The sequence below is a fragment of the Heterocephalus glaber genome, unplaced genomic scaffold, assembly GCF_053883595.1.
Source record: "Heterocephalus glaber isolate CG9 unplaced genomic scaffold, H.glaber_assembly_v1.0 deba00001452, whole genome shotgun sequence".
Taxonomy (NCBI): domain Eukaryota; kingdom Metazoa; phylum Chordata; class Mammalia; order Rodentia; family Bathyergidae; genus Heterocephalus; species Heterocephalus glaber.
Window position 1 is genome coordinate 14,539,943 of NW_028258302.1, and position 21,638 is coordinate 14,561,580.

Genomic DNA, 21,638 nt, shown 5'->3' on the forward strand with positions numbered 1-21,638 from the left:
AGTTTGGTAACCAAAAGTGAGCTGATTTAAACATTTGTATATTAAAAGGAATAATGCACAGAATAAGATGCACCATGCACATTATTTTTGCAGATAAAACCTGCAACTTGAGAGAAATGTGCTTCCGGAGGGGTCTTTGGGGCTTCGTTTCCTGAACCTGCTTGTCCCATCCAAGTTTACTCTCCTCAGCACAGGAAAATGGTGGCAAAATCAGCTCTTGATGGGGTGACACTGCCCAGTTTTCCCAGAAGGAAGATGAGCCCCACAGGGGGAGGACGGTGCCCAAAGTTAGGGTTTGAGCAGAACATGCAGGCTTAGCAGCATGCCCAGTAGGACCAGCAAGGCTCCTAGCCCTGACCTGGCACCGGCGTTGCTCAGGCAGGTATAGTAAGCATTGAAGTCCACTTCCTGCATGGCACACAAGAACTCCATACGGCAGGTCTCGCCACAGGCTGCAGTGTTGTAGCTCACAGAGTTGTAAACATAGTAGCGCTGCAGCTTGTCCTGGTCATTGGCAATGCCAGTCGCTGCCGCTTGCATGGAATGGACACTTGCATTCGGCACCCCATAGGCCTCAGTCACCCGGTACTCGAGCTCCCAGCGAGGGTTGTTTTGCACATTCGCCTGGCGCAGGTCCATGAAGTAGGTCCTCATATCCTGGAACAGGTGCACAAAGGGGGACCAGCAGTGAACAGCTGTCTAGTGCACCCCCAATCCTGTTCCTTGCATTCCCCCCTCGTGTTCTTTTGGTCTGCATTAGTGAACATTTTCACTACTCACCGGGTATGTTTGGCAGACATCCTCTGAATGGATGTAATGAGGAACCAGGCTTATTTTCCCCATTTCACAAGTGAGGAAACAGAGGCCTAAAGAGGTCAGTCCATTTGGCTATGGCCATTCGGGTGTTCAGTGGCAAAGGTGGGTCTGGAACCCAGAATGTTGACCTCACTGCCTGTGAACTGTCCGTTCCACCAAGGTCGGAGGCATGGCAGTGATGCTTGGTGAATCATTATGGACTGAGTGGGATTAACCAGGAGAGGGGGTCCAGCTAACAGGAACTGTGGTTGATGGGGGCTTAGGACACACTCAAGACCCCCAGGACCTAGGGGGATCTTTAGGATTAGAATCTGGAAGGTTTATTGGTCCAATACTTTCTGGTTAAATCAGTAGTTACTGGAGACAGGGAAGGGAGCTGCTATGGCTGGATGGGAAACACGTGTACACTTTTACCCAGTCCACCCCAAAACCTGTGCTGTCACTTCCATTTTATAGATGAAGCAGCTCAGGCCACACTCTGAAAAATCCTCAGACTTCTTCTTGGTCTGTACTTACTCTCTAGAATCAAGGACCTCCTGTCCCTGACTTTAAATGTCCTCTCTTAGCTCCCAGATTAAACGTCCATACTTACCTGTTGCTGGAATTCCAGCTTGCCTGCTCCCTCGCCCTTTTCACGTGGATGCCATTTAGACATCCCACAGTCAACAGGTCCAAAAGCACACCTCTGATTCTCCCTCCACACTGGGTCCCCTCACAGTCACCCTGTCTCAGTAAGCAGCAGCCCCATCCTTTCAGTGGCTCAGCCCGCTGATCCTCCTCCATTCCATTCTTCCTGTCACATGCCATGGCCCACAGCAAGGTGCCAGCGAATCCCAGCTACTCTGCCTCATAATGCCTCCAGGATCCGATACTTCTCACAAATCCCCGGTCACCACCCTGGTCCAAGCCACAGGCACCTCACAGCTGCTTTCTGCTCCTGAGCCTCTTTCCTGGGCCCCAACAGTCTGCTCTCTGCATAGCAGACATGGTGATTTTATTAAAATAAAGTTAAAATATTTCATGCTTCTGCCCCAAACCTTCCAAATCCAGAGTCCTCAAGGCTTCAGATCCAGCCATGTCCCTCCTAGGCTCTCCTGTGCCTGCCACTGTGGCCACTTAGCCTCCTTGTTCTCCCCTGAGACACCAAGCATGTTCCCACTCTAGGGTGTCTGACTGGCTGCCTCCTCTGCCTTCCCCACATTTCCACCTGGCTTACTTTGGACACAGGCATCACCTGTGACACTTCCTGTCTCATGTGTTTAACACAGCACACATACCCCGTAACCACATGCCTTCTGTCTACTTGTTCTGTTTTCTTTTTCTCCTTAGCCCTTCTCTGTAGAGATCCCCATACTTAATTTTACTCATTTGTTGATTGCCTCTCTCTTGTGAGAATATCAGGTCCAGGAGAGCAGGGACTTAGTTTGGGTCACTTATGTATCTCCTGAGCTTAGGACAGAGTCTGCCACATGGCAGGTACTTAACACATTTTGTAGAACACGTGAAAGAATAGCATTTCTTGGTCATTTCAACAATCACAAGGATTGCTTGTAGGGATTGCTTGATGAATTAGTGGCTGGAGCCTAGTCCGGTGGGAAAAGATGGACAGTGGGCTTGAGGTCAGACTGTGGGACGCTTCCACTACTAGGCCAAGAAGATCCAACTTTATATTGAGGGCACTGGGAAAACATTGATGGTTTTTTTTGTTTTTGTTTTGTTTTGTTTTTCGAGACAGGGTCTCACAGTAGCCCAAGCTGGCCTCTAACTAGTGATCCTCCTGTATCAGCCTCAACATTAAGCAGGAGAAGGGCAAGGTGAAAAGAGTGGTTTAGAGAGATTAACCCTTTCTGTAATGTGCAGCAGATGAATTACAGCAGGACAGGGCTGGAAGCAGGGAAAGCAGGCAGGAGACTGGCAGTGGTCCAGGGTTGGGAGCAGAAGGAGTGACCTGGCTTGGCTGTAGGCGGCTCCAGGGTTCTGAACCTGAGCTGGAGGAGGGTGGAGTAACTCGACCTTCTTGAGGCACCCCGATCAGTATGGTGAGTTAAGTGATACCAGGGAAGGCAGTGACAGGTTAGGGTCCCTCCACCCTCCTCCTCTGCCCCAGCAGACCCCGGGCTCCTGACCTGCAGGCTCAGTGTGGCTCGGTCATACTCAAACAGCCGGATACCTGGATTGTTGGACCCATTGACCACTCCAACCAACGTGGTTTTCCACGGGGTCACTCCAGGGGCAAGGAACATGACGCTTATAGGTTCACCTTTCAGGAGAGAGACAGCAGGAATGAGAGAGGCTGCTGAGTGAAGGAGGCAGGTGGGTGAGCAGTCGCCCTCTGGTGAGTACCTGCATCACTGTAGAACATCCGAAAGCTGTCAGTGTGTTGGTGCCCAAAGAACTGCCCCACTATGACTTTGTGGTGCTTCTGGACCAGCTTCAAGTACTCCTTGTTGAAGCCCTCCCGGAACCACGCCTTGTTCCGTGTCTTCTCGAAGAACCCCGGGGGCACATGGCCAATGATGTAGACCTACAAAGAAGGGGTGTCCAGGGGACTCAGAGACGCCCCCTCCAGGCCTTTGTTTCTACCTCTCAAAATCTTCCCATCTTCCCAAAGGCAGGGGGACAGCTCAAATGCACCTCCTCCACGACATCCTCCCCAGTTCCGTCTCAACGAGTGTGCCACAGCCTTCCCACCTCTGTGCCTCTGTCTGCCACCTGGAGAACATTTTCTTTTCACTTCTAGAGATCCTACCTCTACTCTGAACCTGGCTCCACAGTCACCTCCGTGAAGCCTCCCTGAACTGTCTAAGACTGGTTTGCCTGGACACCTTGGGCTGCCTGTGCCCAATTATTGTGTAGCATACACTGTATGGCCATTTGTGTTCACGCCTTACACTCCTCAGGTCATTCAGCTGATAAAAATTGAGCACTTGGCCCCCGTGCTCACAAACCCCAGTCATGAATGACATCCTACTAGGACATGCTGGGCAGCACAGGGACTCAGCACATGAGCCACTGTGCCGGTCCTTGAAGGGCTGCCCACTCGGCAGACAGACAGACACACCCAAGGCCAGGCACCCCTCACCATCTCCCCAGCTTGGGATGCGTTGGTCAGCACCCCGTCCAGCCACTGGAACTGCTGGCTGGGGTCAGGCAGGTCCGCCGTGAGCCGATTGTTGCTGTAGTACAGATTGGTATTGAGGACCACCACTCGGCCCGGGCTGCTGGGATCTAGCAACGACTCCGAGTAGAAGGCACCTAGGGGGTCACAGCCAGGGAGAACCTGAATGGGGCTTCTGCCCCCCACCTTCACTCTCCCACCTTCTCCTTCCCTAGCATCCTCCCTTCCTATCCTCCCCTTAGAAGGGGCATCCAGGATCAGATCAAAGGCTCAGAGCCAGGCCACCTCACCTGGTTTCAATCCTAGCTCTATCATTAGCTGTGCAATTTGGGAAAGTTACTCCACCTCTCTGTGCCTCAGTTTCCTCATTAGTACAATAAGAAAAACACCGATGCATGTTTGCCCATCAAGATCCACTGCCAACCATCCTCCACTCAGCCCCAGAAGCCAATCCACTCAGACTAAATCTACATACTCTGTGTCTTGGGCTTTCAGTTGAGTTTGACCAGTGAGGAGTCCTGGCATCAGAAGGTCAAGGAAAGGGAAGAGAACTGAGCCAGGGACCCCTTGGGCTGGCTGTGTCTCTGGACCAGGGGTTCTCAGCCAGGAGACTTTTCCCCCAGGCAACATTTGGGGTTGTTAGAACTGGAGTGTTCCTGGCATCTAGCAGGTGGAGGCCGGGGATGCTGCTAAACATCTTCAGGCTCAGCAGACAGTCCACCAGCCCTCAAATGTCACCCTCAAACCCACGAGAGCTGAAGCTTCCAGATCCTTCTTTGGCTTCCTGTGAAGAGTCTGATATCACGCTGAGGATGGTGCCCAGCACACAGCAAATGCTGAGTGGATACCGACTTCTCCTCACCCTGTGGGGTTAAGACCATGGCCTTTGGAGTCTGTCCTGGATTCTATTCCTTTTTTGATGTTGTTTTTTCCCTAGTACTGGGGATTAAACCTAAATCTTATGCATGCTAGGCAAGTGCTGTACCACTAAGTTACATTCCCAGCCTTTTTAAAAATTTTATTTTGAGACAGGGTCTCACTAAACTACCCAGGATGGCCACAAACTTATAATCTTTCTGCCTAAGCCTCCCAAGTAGTTGAGATTACAGGCATGCATCAACAGCCAGCTGGATTCTGCCCTTAAATCTACCTTTGCTAAGCTGTGTGACCTTGGCCAAATGACTTGAACTCCTCAAGCCTTAGCCTCCTAATTGGTAAAATGGGGGTAAAATCAACTCCTGCTTCAAGGGGTTGTTGTGAAGCTGAATTAGATCAGGCTCTGGTGTACAGTAAGTGCTTCTTGTAGTAGCAAATGGTGTTAGTACCTTCTTTGAAGAGAGCGACGGATTCATTATTAAGCCAGGGTCTCCACAGTTCTGCTACCTGATGGTAGATATTGTTGCTCTTTGCTGGGAACTGGCTTTTAGGGTGAAAGTCATGATTTCCCATAGCAGCATAGACTTTAGTATCTGGGAGGAAGAGAAGACATATGTTTAAACTATGTGAGAGCCCTTGGTGACTTAGTCACTTTCAGTTGGCCGGGGGCCATCTGAGTGAATTCGGAAGTGATAAAGCAGTTGAGGAAAATACAAAGATAACCAGAAACCACATTTGATGGAGTCTGGCTGAACTCTGTTGACCTGGAAAGGAAAAGCAGTGAGTTGCCTGATCATGGTCCCTAACCCCATTCCCAGCAGAAAATTCCCTGTTCAGAAAGGAGGCATCAGATGATAAGGAGAAATGAGAGGCTCTAAGTCATTCATTATCATTATCCTCCACTTGGTAATTTAGTGCTCCCTGTTCTTGTTCATTCCAGGTCCATCTTACTATTAGAGAAGTGGTCTGGTTCACTCCAGGAGCCCTCAGGAGTTCATCTCATTAGTGCAGTCAATAAACATTTTATTAAACATTTATTGTGTGCCAGTGTAGAGCTGGAAACCAGACTTCCAGCTGAATGGAAGCCAATCCATTCAGACTAAATCTACAGGCTCTGTGTCTTGGGCTTCCGGTTGAGTTTGCCAGTGAGGAGTCCCAGCAGCAGAAGGCCAAGGAAAGGGAAGAGAACAAAACCAGAGAACCCCCAGTCCAGTAGGCTGACAGGTAATGAGTAATTCGAGGTGTGAGGGCTGTCTCAGAAAGGAAAGGGCCACTTGCTGTGGGAGCAACAGAGGCTGGGAGTGGGGCCTAGGGGAGCACCCCCCCCCCAGGAAGTGACCTGGGAATGAGACCAGGAGATGTGGGGAGCCCTGCAGACCCATCTCCTCCTTGTGAACAGGCTTATTCCTGCTTTTATTTCAGACTCTGGGTCTGGAACATAAAAGGCGTTCAATTAATATTTGACAATGAACAAAAATCTCTCATGCAAAGAAAAAAGAAAAACCCTCTTGTGTTCAGAGCAAGCCTTGCTATCATGTGACCTTGGCACATCTCAGGTGATGACCTTGAACCAGCAAGGGAGGCCAGAGCCTCCAGCTCCCAGTTGGGAAATATCTAACAAGTCCTTTGCTCTGCCTAGGAGATCTGAGACTGCCAAAGTAGGAGGCTGTGGAATGCTTTACTGAGACTGCCTGGAAGACCCTCACCTCCCTAAAGTAAATATCAGCAGCCATTCTGAAAAAGCACCAACCCCTGGAATACCAAGGGCAAATGAGAAGGAGGGAATCACTCCCCACCTCCCAAGCCCTTTTTTGTTTTTTACTTTAATTATGTGCCAGGCTCCTTACAACCATAAGCTTCATGCCATTGCCATGTCCCTAACCACTAGTTGGTGTCATACCCATAGTAGATGCTCAATAAATATTTGTCGAAGGACTAAATGAATGGATTACCTTGTTTCACCAGCATAACAACCCAGGGGGAAGTACCATTGTTTTATTTTTTTCACAGGGAAAAAATAGAAGTTGCATGTGGGTAAGTGGGCGAGTGAGAATTGAGACTAGGGTTGGGTTTTTTGGGCAGCAGGGATGGGGGGTGGTACTTGTATATCTGTATTCCCAGCCACTCTATCATGTTAGACTGGTAGGATCAGTGTGCAAAGGGACTGGTGGGTTAGGCGGTGGAACATGGCCAGAAGAACACATGATGTGGTAGAACCCAAAGTCTCTACTTGCAGTCTTTCTTCTCCTTATCTTCCCTCTCTCTCTCTCTTTCTCTCTCTCCTTTATCTATAAATTAGAAAGTGTTCTGCTTGACCTGTGTTGTTGTAATTCTCAAATAAAGATAATGCCTCATTGAGCCGGGGATTTAGCTCAGTGGTTTTGCCGCCTGCTGCGAAAGCGCAAGGACCCGAGTTCGATCCCTGATACCAAAAAAATAATAATAATAATAATGCCTCATTTCATCTCTTCCCATTTGGTCTCGTTTTAACATCTCTAAAAGTGAGACGTGTCTTTCTAGTATGGTCATGAGAAAGCATTGTGTCATTGTGGAACTGACAGCATTTTTTTCTTAGCAATAGATAAAATAATGATGCATCTTACAGTCAATGGATATTAAGAAATTCTATAAGTGTGCCAATGTGTCATAGGCTATAAAATCTCATAATTTATATGTTTGTGTTAAGTCATAGTTAATAAAGCAATTTCTTATCCATTATTTCACTTTTATTCCAGAAGCCCCATGTGGAGCAGAAGAAAAGGCTCAAAGTTGGGTCTGAGGGCCGGGGATTTAGCTCAGTGGTTCCGCTGCCTGCCTCGCAAGCACAAAGACCTGAGTTCAATCCCCAGTACCAAAAAAAAAAAAGAAGTTAGGGTCTGAGTTTGAAGGCCTCCTGGGAAGGGACTGGCCATAGTTCCCAGCCATACATTAGGAATCATAATACCTACTACTGGCCCTATGTAGTGACCTTTCCAGGAACTTCAGTGAGACCAGGCCTAGCTGAGTGGGGCATGCTGCATTGCCTTAGAAAATCTGGAAGACTCCAGGCATCTTTTCGCATGAGTTGGTTTATATTAAGGGGAAGAGACAGTAGTAGTTGCACTTTGAAAGCCTTGGAAGCCTCAAGAAACAGCACCCTGGCTAGAAATCAGAATCTCCCAGAGGCCCTGGAGCTAGAATGGCTTCAGAACAGCAGACACCAACACCAGTGCCAGAGCAGGACACAGAGGCTGTGTGTGCACCTGAGTGAAACTTACCAAGACACCTGTGCATGACAGGACACCCCCAAGAAGCATTTCTGAGCCAGCTTGGTGTTCAACAGGGAGAAGCAAGGCCAGGTGCTCAGTGGCACTGAGCCTGTCTGGCAAGCTCAGGGTCCTGAGTTCGATCCCCAGTACCAGAAAAAAAAATAAAAACCAGGGAGAAGCAGGGGCAGTGAAAGACCAGGCATTTGGGAGCTTGTGTTTTTCCATAGGACAAGGAACTTGCTAATCCCTTGCAGGTGGGACCTGGCCCAGAGTCATCACTGTCAATGGTCTCCCTGCAGCTGCTGTGCCCCTGAGCCAGGCACCGCCTGAGGTCCGATGGCAGAGACTTACCTGGAAAGACCTCCCTGATGAGGCTGGTCAGACGTCCCACAATTTCCAGCACTGCCGCCTCTCCCAGGTTCTCGTTGGGCACATGTGGCGTATCGTCACTGCAAAACACCACCAAGCCAGGTGAGGGCAGGCAACTCGGGAAGGGACACAAGAAGAAGAAGGGACTGCTCTGTAAGGAGAAGAAAGCTGTGGAACTGGGCATGGGAGGTTGTGAGGGGAATGGCCAGGCTGCTATGGAGACAGACAGGACAGAGTTCAAACTGAAATCTGCCAGCTATGGGTCACTGGGCTGGTTGTTAACCTCTGTGAGCCACTATTACCTCATGTGCAAAATAGAGAATAATAGGTACCTACTTATAAAGTATTTGTAAGACTTCAAAAAAGAAGAAAAACTGCATATATATATAGCAGCTATTAGGTTGTCATTGATATTATTATTATTTTTATTTTATAAAGAAAAAATAAGTTTATTTAGCTCATCATTCTAGAGCCTGGAAGTCCAAACAGCATGGTGCAGGTTCTTGGTTGAAGCCCATCATGGCTGGATATGTGTTTATATCTGTATTACTGTTGTCATTTAAGGAACAAAGCTTTGGAGTTCAAGTTCCATCTGCAAGCCCTCAGGAAGCACAGGGTCCAGAGGCCATTTCTCCAATCTGCTCCTTTCCCTCAGAGGGGACGAGCTGGCTTCAGAGTACAGGGTTCAGACCTTCCGTAGGACAGGCCCAGGACCATTTTGGCCCCCACACAACTGACCTGAATTCTTGTGCTCAACCTAAAAGTGCTCAGCAAGGTGAAGGAGAAAGAGAAGAATGGCAGCAGTGGGGTTTAGGAATGGGCAGAAGTCCAGAAAAACTAAATCCTGAGGCCTCTGCTGGCCCAGACTCAATGAGGCAGCTGCTACCCAGGTACTTTCCCAGGGACTGTAACTAGTTTAACCACTTACCAGTCCAATTATTTAAATACAGGGTTGACCAAAAATTGCATATTTTTATTAATTTTTAAGATAATATAACAGGAAATAGAAAAACAACAATTGTATCAAATTTATTCAATACAAGAATCAACTAGTTGAAATGACTCCTGCCCAAGTGACACTCAGGATGGTCCACACATAAATGCGTGGCCTAAGTGGTTCACAGGGTAAACTGCTATGTGGTTAACAGGAACTTTTAACACCTGACTAGCATGGCTACTGAGAGCTCATGCTGGCCTGCTTTGTGTCATAGCTGCCATGGTTTGGATGAATGTGTCTGCCCCCTGAGGTTCATGTACTGGAAACTTGGGCCCCAGAGTGGTGATGCTGGGAGGCAGAGGAAGCTTAAAGAGTGCAAACTCAGGACCGGGGATTTAGCTCAGTGGTGCTGACACCTGCCTCACAAGCACAAGGTCCTGAGTTTGATCCCTGGTACCAAAAAAAACAGTGGGACCCAGAGTGAGGTACCTAGGCCATGGGCTGTGCTCTCAGGAGGGATTGTGGTCATTTCCCGAGGATCCTGGCTAGTTCCCACAAGAGTGGCTTGTTAGAAGAGTGAACCTGGGCCCTAAGTCTCCTGATTCCTCCCTTGCCATGGTGACTGCTTTGTCCCTCTCACATCATTCCTACTCTGATGACACCTGTCATGTTGGGATGTGGCCAGCAGTCCCTCACCAGACCTGAGCACATGCCAGCACTATGCCCTTGAATCTCTAGAACTGTGCACTAAATAAATTTTCTTTTTTCAGTCATACTAGGGATTAAACCCAGAGTCTCATGCGTACTAGGCAAGTGTTCCACCATTGAGTGACACTCCTATTTCTTTGACAGATAAGGAAGACACAATAAAGTTAGGAATTGTACTTAAGTGTACACAGCTAGAAAGAAGTGGGGCCAAGATTTGAATGCAGTCATCCTGGCCCCAGGGCACATCTCTGATACCCTCCTTAGGGCTGAGAGAAGAGCTGTTTAGCCCCGATGACTTCTTGGTGACAGACCAGGAACCAGAAGACAGGAGACAAAATGGGTCTCGCTATGTAGTTCAGGCTAGCCTTGAATTCACAGCGATCCTCCTGCTCCAGCCTCCTGAGGGCTGGGATTACAGGCATGCGCCTGGCTCTAATTCTGTGTGACAAAATAAACACATCCAGTTTCTTCAAATTTTCCTCAAAGGGATTGCAGCTCTCTCAGAAATGTCAGCTTTCTTTATAAGTGAAGAATTATAAAGGCCCCAAGAGATCATTGATCTCACTGAATGCCATACAAATCTGCAAAGTCCCGGGGGGTTCCCAGAAAAACTGTGCATCTATGAAAGAATCATGAATTCCCCAAATCCTTTCCCAGAGAAATCACATCTTTCAGAATGTTATCTACTCAACTTCAGAGAAATCAGAGGTTTCCCCACCAAAACCCTCCAGGGAGCAGGTGTCCAAGGTCATGGACTAAATAAAGCTCACCCTTTTTTTAGATTGATTCCTGGGCCCAAGAAAGCCAAGGCTGTCCATGCCCCACCTGAGACTGTCATATTTCTTTTTTTTTTCTTTTCTTTTTTTTTGGTACCAGGGATCGAACTCGGGTCCTTGCACTTGCGCAGCAAGCGGTGAAACCACTGAGCTAAATCCCCAGCCCTGTCACATTTCTTAAGTGTCTAGCCTTTCCCTTCTCCCTTCCAACCACAGTGTCTGTTATGGCTTGTATCTAGATGTCCCCTCAAAGCCTCATGTGCTCCTAGATGGGACTTTCCAGAGGTGGCTGAACCTAGGGTGTGTGATACCGGGATTGTGGATGTGTGACAACTAAATTGGTTTAGCATAGTTCTATGTGTGGATGACACTGCCCGCCCTGGGTCCAATAAGTTTGAAGCCTGGATGGGATAAAGGAGAAAGGGAGACTTGATGCTGCTGCTGCTTGCTGCCTTCCTGCTTACCCTGCCATGGACTGTTTCTCCTCTGGATGCCCCTCTGCTTGCCACCCTGCCTTGGAGCCAGCCAATTATGGACTAAAATTTCTACAAACTGTGAAATGAAATAAACGTCTCTTTTAACTTGCGGATGTCAGATATTTTGTCCCAGCGATGAAAGAGTAACTAAGACAGGGTCCATCTGAGGGTCATTCTTGCATATCACAGTGAGAGACAGCTAGGGGTACCATGGGTTTCACCCTGCCTTCCAGAAGTATCAGTTGAGGCTGGCAGAGGAAGCACCAAGTCCAAGCTCCTTCAGCCTTTCTCACCAGCCCCCTGGTTCACCACTTCCAGGAAGTCCTAGGGTCAAGTGGCCTGTGAAGCCTCCATGTCCCCCAGGGAGCACTCTCTCCTCCCTGGAATGTGATGGTCAATGGGCCTATCTGTGTCACCCACAAATTGGCCTCTCCACCATCTCAGTTCCCCAGTGCCTCCCCAGGGCTGAGCATGTGCCAGGTTGACCTGCCAGGTGAGAGTGCATGAGGGACCAGGGAACCTGGAGTGGTGAGGAAGGCAAGTTCCCAGGGAAGATGAAGGCCTTACAGCAGAGTTCTTGGAGGAGAAGCAGAGATTGAGTCACTGCCCTGATCAGAGAGTGCTTTTCAGGGCCACTGGGCAGCCCAGGGGTGGCTAGTAGCTGATCAGGACAGTCGTCATCTCTAAACCCCAGGGGCAGTGGCTCTAGTATCCATCCCCAGCTTAAACCCAGGGGCTTCTCCAGGTGTCCAGGAGGGCCACGCCTACATCCCCAACCTCAGTGAGAGCTATGTTTTCAGAGGTAGGGTCCTGGAGGTTGTGGGCAGTCTTTGGAATCAGCCAAGGTCCCTTGGCAAGTTACACAAGTCCTTAAAACAGGGCTGATGGGAGGATTAAAGGAGAAGAAGAGGGTACAGGTGCCCAGTGAAGGGGAGCTGCCACCATGACTGCTCTTACCCCGTCCAGAGAATGAAGTCTGGCTTCGGCTCGATCTCCTTCATGGCATAGATGGAAGAGTTGATGAGGGCCCACGGAGAGTCACAGAGGTAGTCACCCCAGGGGCCCGCGTTGTACACTAGCTGGTCGCCAGCTGAGGGGCACACCTTATGGGGGTCTTGGGATACTGTGTAGTTGGGGTCCAGGTGCAGGTCAGAGATGTGCCAGAACTTCCCTGCAGGGGGGAAGAGACCCTCCTTCAGTGCTGGTTCCCCCCAAGCCTGGATGAGGAGGGGCTCTGTGGGGGCAGGGGTGTTGCACAGGTCACTGGAGGTCTCCTCTAGGAGCCCAGGTTCAGGAAAGAGAGCCGAAAGCCTGGTTCTGCTCAGGACGGACCTGAGCAGAGCAGAGGACAGGGTGCACCTCATCACACACCCCAGCATCCACAGCAGCAGAATAAGAGATTGGGCCACATGACCCTCAAGGCACTCTGAGCAGGGCATGGGCTTTCAAGCAAAGGTGACAGAGTCTAGCAGTTAAATGCTGAGGCTCTGGGACCACATATGAACCTTGGGGAGGCTAAGTCACTCCCTGAGTCCATTACTAGAGCCAGATCCTGTCACATGCCAGTGAAATGCATACAAAAATCTGATCTGGAAGGAGATCAGAATCAGACTCCTAAATGAGCTAGGTCTTGCTAATGAATACCAGCAAAAATATGGTGGCACACGCCTGTAGTCCCAGAACTCAGGAGGCTGAGGCAGAAGGATTCCCATGAGTTCAAAGCTAGCTTGGGCTATACAGTGAGTTCAAGGCCAGCCTGAACTGCATAGTGAGACCCTGTCTCAAAAAAGAAAAACAAATGAGAACTCCGAGAACTAGACCAGTGTAATTTCCAATAGGAGCTGAGTTTCTCATGTGGGTGTCCCTGCTAGTGGGTCTGGATTCAGGGCGACAGCTGGAGCAGCTGGGAATGGCCCTGTTTGCTAACATAGTTGACCAAAATTTGGACTCAACTCCAAAGCAGGGAAGCTGAAATGTCAAACACCTCTTGGTGAAACAGAGGGAAAGAGACCCAAAGGAGCAGGCAAGATGGAGCGGGTTTGTCGAGATTACCCACCATGGCGCCCAGCACAAGCAGGTTCAATCACTGGTTATGGCCTCTGCCCTCAGAACCCTGTGTCTGACTAAGAAGGTGAAGTTTGGGATTTCCTCACCCTTTACCATTGCTTTCACTTCCTTCTCCACTTCCTGGGTCTCTTGGTCAACATCCATCACCCCAGGAAGCTGAGGCTGGGTCTGGCAGTCTTGGCGTATTCTGTTGAGTTCAAGGCCTCACCCAAGTCACAGGGTGTTGAGTGTGGCCCCAGAATAGCCCCCTGATACTCAATCCTCTTCCTCCCAAATGTTCTTGCCCACCTTTCCTGACCTAAACCCAGTCTCAGGAAAGGATCTGAAACTTCATTACCTCTCCCATGTGCATCATACTGCCATGCTCAACACAGCCCTGGAGGTTTTGATCATGATCCCTATGATACAGATAAGAATACTAAGGTTCAGAGAGCAACACACCTGAGATCACATGGGGAATTGGGATCAGATCCTCTCCTCAGGAGATGTGATTGCTAAAGGAGAAAAACACCCTTTTTAGTAGGTGGGCAGAGCTTGCAGGCCTGCCAGGCCCCTGAACATCTGCTGTGAGTGGCTTGTACCTGCACCCAAGCCTCAGGCTGGGATGGCCAGGCCTTTGCCATCTCTCCAGTGTGTGGTCCCCTCACTTCCTCTAAAGACCCCGGCCTCCAGTAGGTGGTTTTTCAATTGACCACAAACTGAGCATTTTGACATCAGCCAGCAGCGAACATTTTGCCATTCCAGAAACTCCTGGTCAGTTTCTAGCCAGTGTGTAGAACTGAAACTATGTCCGCCTCCCTGGCACTTCTTGCTGACGTGTGTGTGTGTGTGTGTGTGTGTTTGTGTGTGTGTGTCCCAGAGGGCCCGACTCCAGGAGCAGCCAGGATAGTGGAAAGAACAGTAGAGAACATGGCAGCTCCACCTCCTCAGGCCCCAGTCTCCTCACTGTTGACCTCCCCTGACACTCAGTCTCCTCAGGATCTCTTTCTTGTCACCCCTACAGCCCTGTCTGGTCCTCCCCACTTCATCAGGTGGCTGTTTGCCTCTTCTCATTGAAGCCTCATAGCACCTACTCAGAGAAGCCTGCCCTGCCCTGGCCCAACTGGTCACTGATTATGGCCTCCTTGCTGCATGTTCTTTGGAGATGAAATGATCTCGTTGGTTTATCATCCTTTCTGTGTATCATGTCAGCTCACTGGGGCACAAAGCCTGTCTTGTTCTTCTCTGGGTCGTCAACACCTAGAACAGTGCCCACAGTGTGGAAGGTGTGCCAGTATGTATGTACTCGCACTTTGGGGAGGACAACTAAAGAAGTCCTGTGCAGGCACCTGGGCTTTCATTTGCTTATCTTACTTCAACATTTTGGCCATTCTGCAAGGTAGGGATTGTTTTTCAGTGGTGGGGATAGAACCCAGGGCCTTGTGCATGCTAGGTAAGAGCTCTACCACTGAGCTATAGCCTTTGTACCACCCCCTTTTATTAATATAGGATTAATTGTGTTGCCCGTGGTGTCCTCAAACTCCTGGGGTCAAGCAATCCTCCTGTCTCAGCCTCCCAAACAGATGGGACTACAAGGCACTTGCCACTGTGCCCAGCTGAGGTGGGAATTCTTATGCTCACTTGACAGATGAGGAAACTGAGGCTTAGATCCTGACTTCCCTGACTGCAAAGCTGAGACACAATAGTGTCATGCCCGTTTACTTGAATGTTGGGGAAGAGGCTGCTGTAATAGAAGTATGTTGTCCATGAGAGAATGGAGCCACAGGTTTCGATGGAATTGATCACAGATGATAAGGACCCAGGCCCTCCACCAAGGAATTCAGCACTGACTAGCATATGCCAGAGAAGTCCCAGGCACCAGGACCCTGGGTGGGGGGTGACCATCTGGTTTCTAATCCAGGCCAGGGGACTTTGGCCAAGCCAATTGGCCTCACTGGGCCTGAGGTTATTGACATCTGGCCCATTCTGAGAGCATCAAATAAGGTAGTGACTGAGAAATGGCCTGTAGGGAAAAGTCCCAACATAGCAGACTGGGACCTGCGACCACCCCTGGGTCAGGCGACACAGGCAGGCTGTGGAAATGGGGCACTCTACTTTTTAGATCAAAACTTCTCCTTGCCCTCCTTCTCCTTCAACATAGGAAGCCTCCAGATCCCTTTTTTCATTGGTGATGACAGCCACAAGGCAGAGCCTAGTAGCTTTGCCAAACCTACAAAAATACCCAAGACCTGAAAAAAAAAAAAAATACATCAACTCCAAAAGAGCAGGAAAGATGGGCCAGGAATTTAGCTTAGTGGTGCCACCACCTGCCTCACAAGCACAAGGTCCTGAGTTTGATCCCTGGTATCAAAAAAACAAAACAAAACCGAAAGACCAGGAAAGAAACTATGCCATGAAAATCAAGAATTCATTTGCCAGGGATTTAGCTCAGTGGTTTTGCTGCCTGATGCATAAGCACAAGAGCCTGAGTTTGGGGCCGGGGATTTAGCTCAGTGGTTCTGCCACCTGCCTCGAAAGCACAAGGTCCCAAGTTCAATCCCCAGTACCCCCCCCCCAAAAAGAACCTGAGTTCGATCCCGGTACAAAAAAAAAGAATTCATTTAGAAATAACACTTAAACATTCATTAAAACCATATATGGTATGGGATCATTTAATATGATTTGTGTTTGGGGAAACTCCCAAAAGTCATTCCTAGGACATAAGGAAGACTTACGGTGGCTAGAGGGAAGCTTGTGGATGGTCAGAGAAAAGAAGGAGGCATCTGTCATTTATTCAGCACCTACTGAATGCCAAACACCGCACCAAGCACTGTATCTGTGCAGCATCACAACATTGGAAAATACTTTATATCATCCCTAAAAAACACGAGGGCATTTAGTACCATTCTCCTTTTGTGTTCCCAAGGCTCTTGCCAAGTCCAGGGTACACTGTGAGTGGACAGAACCAGGACGTTTGGACAAGTAGGAACGCCAGGAACTGGGTGAGCTGGTGTTATCTGGAGGAGCTGCCTTCCTGCCTGTATGCTAAGTCATCTGTTCCTCAGACTGCTGGTCACACAGGGAAACAGCGAATGATGCACTGCTCTGTTTAATTTATAAACTCCTCCCTCCAATAACCGAGTGCGGAACAGAGCACCACTGAATCGCTGGACCCTCCACTTCCTGGCGAATACTTGCCCAGCCCATCATCACTGCACCTTCTGAGAGGTGCTGTTGTTCAGTGTCCACCTTCGTGGCCTTGCTGAGCGATGCTGTTGTACAGTAAGTGTCCCCCAGAGATTCTGCCGAACAGTGCTGTTTCCAGTTCACACACTTGGTGAGATTTGCCCTGTGGTGCTGTTGTTCAGTACTCACCCTCCGTGGGATTTTCTTTTTTTGGGAAGGGTACCAGGACCGAACTTGGGACCTAGCACTTGCAAGAGGCAGGCAGCGGAACCACTGAGCTAAATCCCCAGCCCCTCTCCGTGGGATTTTCTGAGAGGCACTTTGGGACTCGTGCATGCTTCTTGCAGGCACCTCCATTGTTAGTAAGTCACAATGAACTCTATCCTTCCTTGTTAGTAAGTCTTCATAAACCTCATCTCTCACAAGCCACTCTTGGGTGTTTTCTTTGGTCTCTTGGCAACCTGCTCCCTGCCCCAGCGCAGCACATACATTCTCCAGGGTGCTCATTTTCCAGTGGCAGACCTGGGATTCACATCATGCCAGAGCAGAAATAATCACAGTGCACTTTACTCTGTCACTCACTAATAGGCAATGTGACCTTGGAGAGCTATAGACCCATATGTATTTGTCCCTTAAGGTTTTTTTTTTGTACCAGGGATCAAACTCCCTTAAGCTTTTATAGCATTTTACTGTGTACATGCCTGATCTCCCTGAATTATCACATTACCACTATCATGTCACAAGCATTTATCTCATCTCCTATGGTCTACTTTCTAGACAGTGAAAGGCTCAGGGCCATATCAGAATTCAAAGGCAGAACCAACAGATGACCTAGGTTTTCTGGCTTGAAGCAGTGCATTGCTTTTGAAAGGACATGTATGAATTTTGGCCTCAGGGAAATCTTCTGAGTAGCAGCTACTCCACACAGGCAATTGCCGCTAGGTTGGGGGAGGCAGTGTCTCACTATTAGTTTAGGCTGGCCTTGAATTCACTATGTAACCCAGGCTGGCCTCAAACTTGCAGCGATCCTCCTTCCTCAGCCTCCCTGAGTGCTGGGATTACAGACATGCACCACCACAACTGGCTGGCAATTGCAGCTTGAGCAAGGAACTTCCCTGGCTAAGCCTCAGCTTCCTCATCTGTAAAGTGAAGGTGAGATGCCCACAACAAAGATGGTTATGTGGTTATGTGGCTAAAAGTTCTCTTTTATGAGCATGGGGTGGGGGGAGAGCAAGCCAACCTGGGCTCATTCCTTGGGCTGCTCCACCTGTTGGGCTTCAGATTATTTTGTCTTCTCCTCTCAGGCCTCTAGCTCCTCCTGCATCTTACTCCTTGCAATGCTGAGACTCCTGTCTGTCATTGTGTTTTACCCATACCACAAAGCCATCTGCTTTTCCCTATGTTGGTCTTTTGCTATTTATGCTCAGTGAGGATCACAGAGTACCTTGACTTAGTTCCTCTTCTTCGAACTAAGAGGCTCCCAAAGACATAGGGTTCCTTTGTTAAGCCCAGTATGTACTGCTAAGCACAGGATTGGCCCCCTCACAGCAGTGCCCCAAGTTAGGAGCTTGTTTGTTTGTTTTGAGGCAGGGTCTCACTTTACAGTCCAGGCTGGCCCCCAGTTTGTAATCCTCCTGTCTCAGCTTTCCCAGTCCCAGGACCATGAACCTGACCCAAGTTAGGTGTTATGGAGGCAAGGAGTAGTGACATCATCACTCCCACTGTACAGAGAAGAAGCTGAGGCTCGGGCCAAACACTATGGTGAACTCGTGTTCCCCTCTCCTGGCCGTTCCTGCTCCCTCAGCCCTGGCCCAGCCCTGGGAGACAGTTTTCCTACCATGCTGACCCACTGGAAGAACCTGTCTGTTTCTCTGATATTTAAAGCTGAGGGATAGGTGGAGAGTGTTGTAGAGAGTTTGTGTGGGAGGAGAAGCCAGGAAGTTGGCGCCCCACCTAAACTCTTGGCTAAGGAAGGTGGAGGTTGGGCTGGGGATTTAGCTCAGTGGTTCTGCCACCTGCCTCGAAAGCCAAAGACCTGAGTTTGATCCCCGGTACCAAAAAAAAAAAAAAAAAAAACTTAGGAAGGTGGAGGTACAAGGAAGCTTTATGCAAAGCAGGGATAGCTGCTGTCTGATTGGTGTCTGCACTTCTGGAAGACCTGGGATCTGAAAAAACTTCTAAGTGCTATGGCATGCTTTTTAAATGCTTTGTTTTAAAATTATACATATGAGATGTACATTCCAGCAGGTCTGGAGAAAAGATAGTATCTATAAAGCCTACCATCCTGAGGGCACATGGGAGAGCTCAAGGCTTACAGCAGCTGAGCACAAACTTTGTCGTGTCATTCCTCACTGCTGGGTCTTGGGCAGATGTTTGTGCCTTGAGCCTCATTTGCCTCATCTGGAAAATGGACATGATGACAACAGTGCCTACTTTACAAGGGCTGTTGAATCAAATGAAACTAGGAGTGGTAGCACATCCCAGTAGTCACAGGTATTCATGGAACTGAGCTGGAAAGAGTCCAAGACTAGCATGGGCAATACAGGAAGACCTTATCTCAAAATAAAGGACTTGTTTCCCTTACATTTTTTAAAACAAGTTTTAAAAGGACAGCATATATCAACCACTTAGAACTGAATCTGGCCCATTGTGAGTGCTGAATAAATAGGTATAAACTCTTCTTGCTATTTTCCTTAGTGATTTGTTTTTAACAGCATTATATCATAAACAAAGTGTATTTAGACAGCTTGGGTTCCTGTCCAGCCTCAGACACTTACCAGATGTGTAACCTTGAGCTAGTTACTTCCTTGAAGTTCAGTCTATAAAATGGGAATGACAGTACCTTATAAGGCTGATGTAAAAGTGCTACATAAAAATGATTTGTGCAGAAATTTTAGCAGTGCCGGGCACATAGTAAGTACTTAGAAAATGTACTTATTGTTTTTAAGTTGGCTGTATTGAAACAAAGTCTTGAAACTGTTCCACCAGATGGTTATACTATAGTCTGTTCAGCTCCTCCATTCTTGTTAGCAATTTTTCATTAAGTAATGCTGCAATGAACATCTTTTTGTATTGGGGAGAAGGCTGATTCTGTTTAACCACTGAGACTCTGAGCCAGCATGGGGCTACCCATTGGCATTTGGATTTCTAAGAAAACATATTTTTAAATGAAACACAAGGGACTGGAAGATTCTTTCAGTCATTCCCAAGCCACCAGCCAGACTGGCTATGCCAGGACCCTGGGGTGTCTGTCTCCAGGGTGGCATAGGGCTTCTGTTCTCAGACTCCTCTGAGCCAGTCACCCTCACAGGGACTGGCACAGCCCTCTCAGGGCTTGTCCTAGAGGTAACCTCCACCTTTAAGTCACAGGTTCTGGGACTGAGACCTTCCCAGGCATTCTGTTCTGGGCTCCTGGCTTCAGGGATGCCCAGCTGTACCAGCAGAGTACTTTGCCCTTGGTAGTGTCTGAGAAAGGGGACTGATCAGAAGAGCTTCTGAGGGGCCACTGACGCTCTAGACTACAGCCAAAAGCACTCAGCCCCTTCTCCCACCTCAGCAAAGGACAGCCGTGTCCTAGTTGCTGAAACTGCAAACCTTGGACTCATGCTGATTCCTCCTTTCCTAACAGCCTCATCAGTCCACAGACCTTGTTCAGATCAGAGCATTTCCTGCAACCCTGCTCCAACTGCCCTGCTCCCAGTTCCCTCCTCTCAACAGCAGTAGCCTCCTCACTGGTTTTGCCACTTGTCCTTTACCAAGGTGACCACATATCCCAGTCCACCGGGCCTGATGGAGAGCCCAAGGTACTGGGTTTTACAGCTAAAACTCGGAAAGTCCCAGGTGACCCTGGAGGAGTTGGTCACCCTCTCTTGATCCCCTTATGACTCTTCTCAATGCAGCAGCTCAAGTCAGATCACATTATGACTCTGCCTAAAAGCCACTAATGATGTTCCCATTTCAGCAGCCTGCGCTACCAGTGAGCTGGAGCCACCCCACCCCCTGTCCTGCCGCCTTCCCCCTCCCATCCTCTTGCCCACTCTGCTCCAGCCACACCAGCTCCCTTGCTGCTCACATGCACCCTTCCGTGCCCACTGCGGGGCTCATGCCCCTTCTATCTTCTTGTGGAATGTTCTCCTGACATCCACAAGGCTCTCTCCCTCACCACCTTACAACTTACTCAAATGTCACCTAGCTCTTCTCTGGCCACCCAGTAGGTGCCTTGCTCCCCACACTCCCTATTTCCCTGTTCTATTTTCTTATTTTCTGCAACACTTCTCTCCTGCAATACTATATAGTTCACTTATTTACCTTTTTAAATTTGTTTCTCCTGGGCTGAAGGAATGCTCCATAAGGACCAGGACTTTGTTTTCTTCTCTTCCTTCTTCCTGAGTGCTAGAATAATGTGCGGTACAGAGAAGACTCCTAACCAATTTGTGGAGCGGGGGGAGTACTGGTGATCAAATTCAGGGCTTCATGTGGTTTATCACTAATACCACTAAGCTGTACCCTCAACCTTCAATCAATGCTTTTCTAAATGAGTCTATGAATCTTTCCTGCCACTCACTATCTCTACAAACTGGCTGGCTTTGTGTACCAAGCCCTTGGACAAGCCAGTGTCCTGCCCGCTTTCAGTTTTTACTTTCAGTTTTCAGGCTCAAACAGCACCCTTTGTGGTCATGGTTGCCTGGCTAACTCCCGGTTCCCAGTTCCCTGTTCCCCTGCCTTGCTATTTTCAGCAGCACTTTCAGCTTTCTGTGAGCAGCTTGCAGCAATCCCTACCAGAGATCATAGCACAAAACAAAGACATCCCAGGTAGCCCTGCCACCCTACCTGGTTCAGCACTGGCGACTCCCCAGAGGGCCAGGAAAATCAGCCACATGAGCAGCCTCATCCTCGGGCCCCCCTCACAGCAACAATGCGTCCTCTAGAGCCTCCCGTTCCCACCACAGGTTTCCCAAAGAGTTGTTGCAGGCCACGTGCCTGAGCAGAACTTCCTGCAATCTATGCGGCAGGCTGGCTGGCCAAGTCAGCCCAGGCAGCCAGCTCCTCTGGCTTTTCTTCCTTTCCCCATCAGGGTGTGAG

The 21,638-nt window shown here is 49.0% G+C and overlaps 1 protein-coding gene across 3 annotated transcripts; it reads right to left on the reverse strand.

Moving 5' to 3' along the window:
• Positions 1–22: 22 nt before the first annotated feature.
• Positions 23–21,638, reverse strand: Smpdl3b (sphingomyelin phosphodiesterase acid like 3B). 3 transcript variants are annotated; one of them, XM_021263163.2, is made up of 9 exons: positions 21,387–21,638; positions 13,833–13,885; positions 12,282–12,495; positions 8,410–8,507; positions 5,260–5,403; positions 3,899–4,071; positions 3,160–3,340; positions 2,943–3,076; positions 23–657 (listed from the first exon to the last, which is right to left on the reverse strand). In XM_021263163.2, exons 3-9 carry the CDS (start codon positions 12,323–12,325, stop codon positions 289–291), a joined length of 1,143 nt encoding a protein of 380 aa, XP_021118822.1. In that variant the 5' UTR covers positions 12,326–12,495; positions 13,833–13,885; positions 21,387–21,638; the 3' UTR covers positions 23–288. The 3 variants fall into 3 exon arrangements, with proteins under 3 accessions (XP_021118822.1, XP_004850797.1, XP_021118823.1); XM_004850740.3 differs by lacking the exon at positions 13,833–13,885; XM_021263164.2 differs by lacking the exons at positions 13,833–13,885; positions 21,387–21,638 and adding an exon at positions 20,865–21,174.

Excerpts from the sequence above, each read along its gene's own strand:
- Smpdl3b (XM_004850740.3), bottom strand. The coding sequence starts at position 21,447 with ATGAGGCTGCTCATGTGGCTGATTTTCCTGGCCCTCTGGGGAGTCGCC. Across the intron at positions 5,404-8,409 it reads CATCAGGGAGGTCTTTCCAG|ATACTAAAGTCTATGCTGCT; the intron begins GTAAGTCTCTGC and ends TCTTCCTCCCAG. Across the intron at positions 3,341-3,898 it reads CATCCCAAGCTGGGGAGATG|GTCTACATCATTGGCCATGT; the intron begins GTGAGGGGTGCC and ends CCTTCTTTGTAG.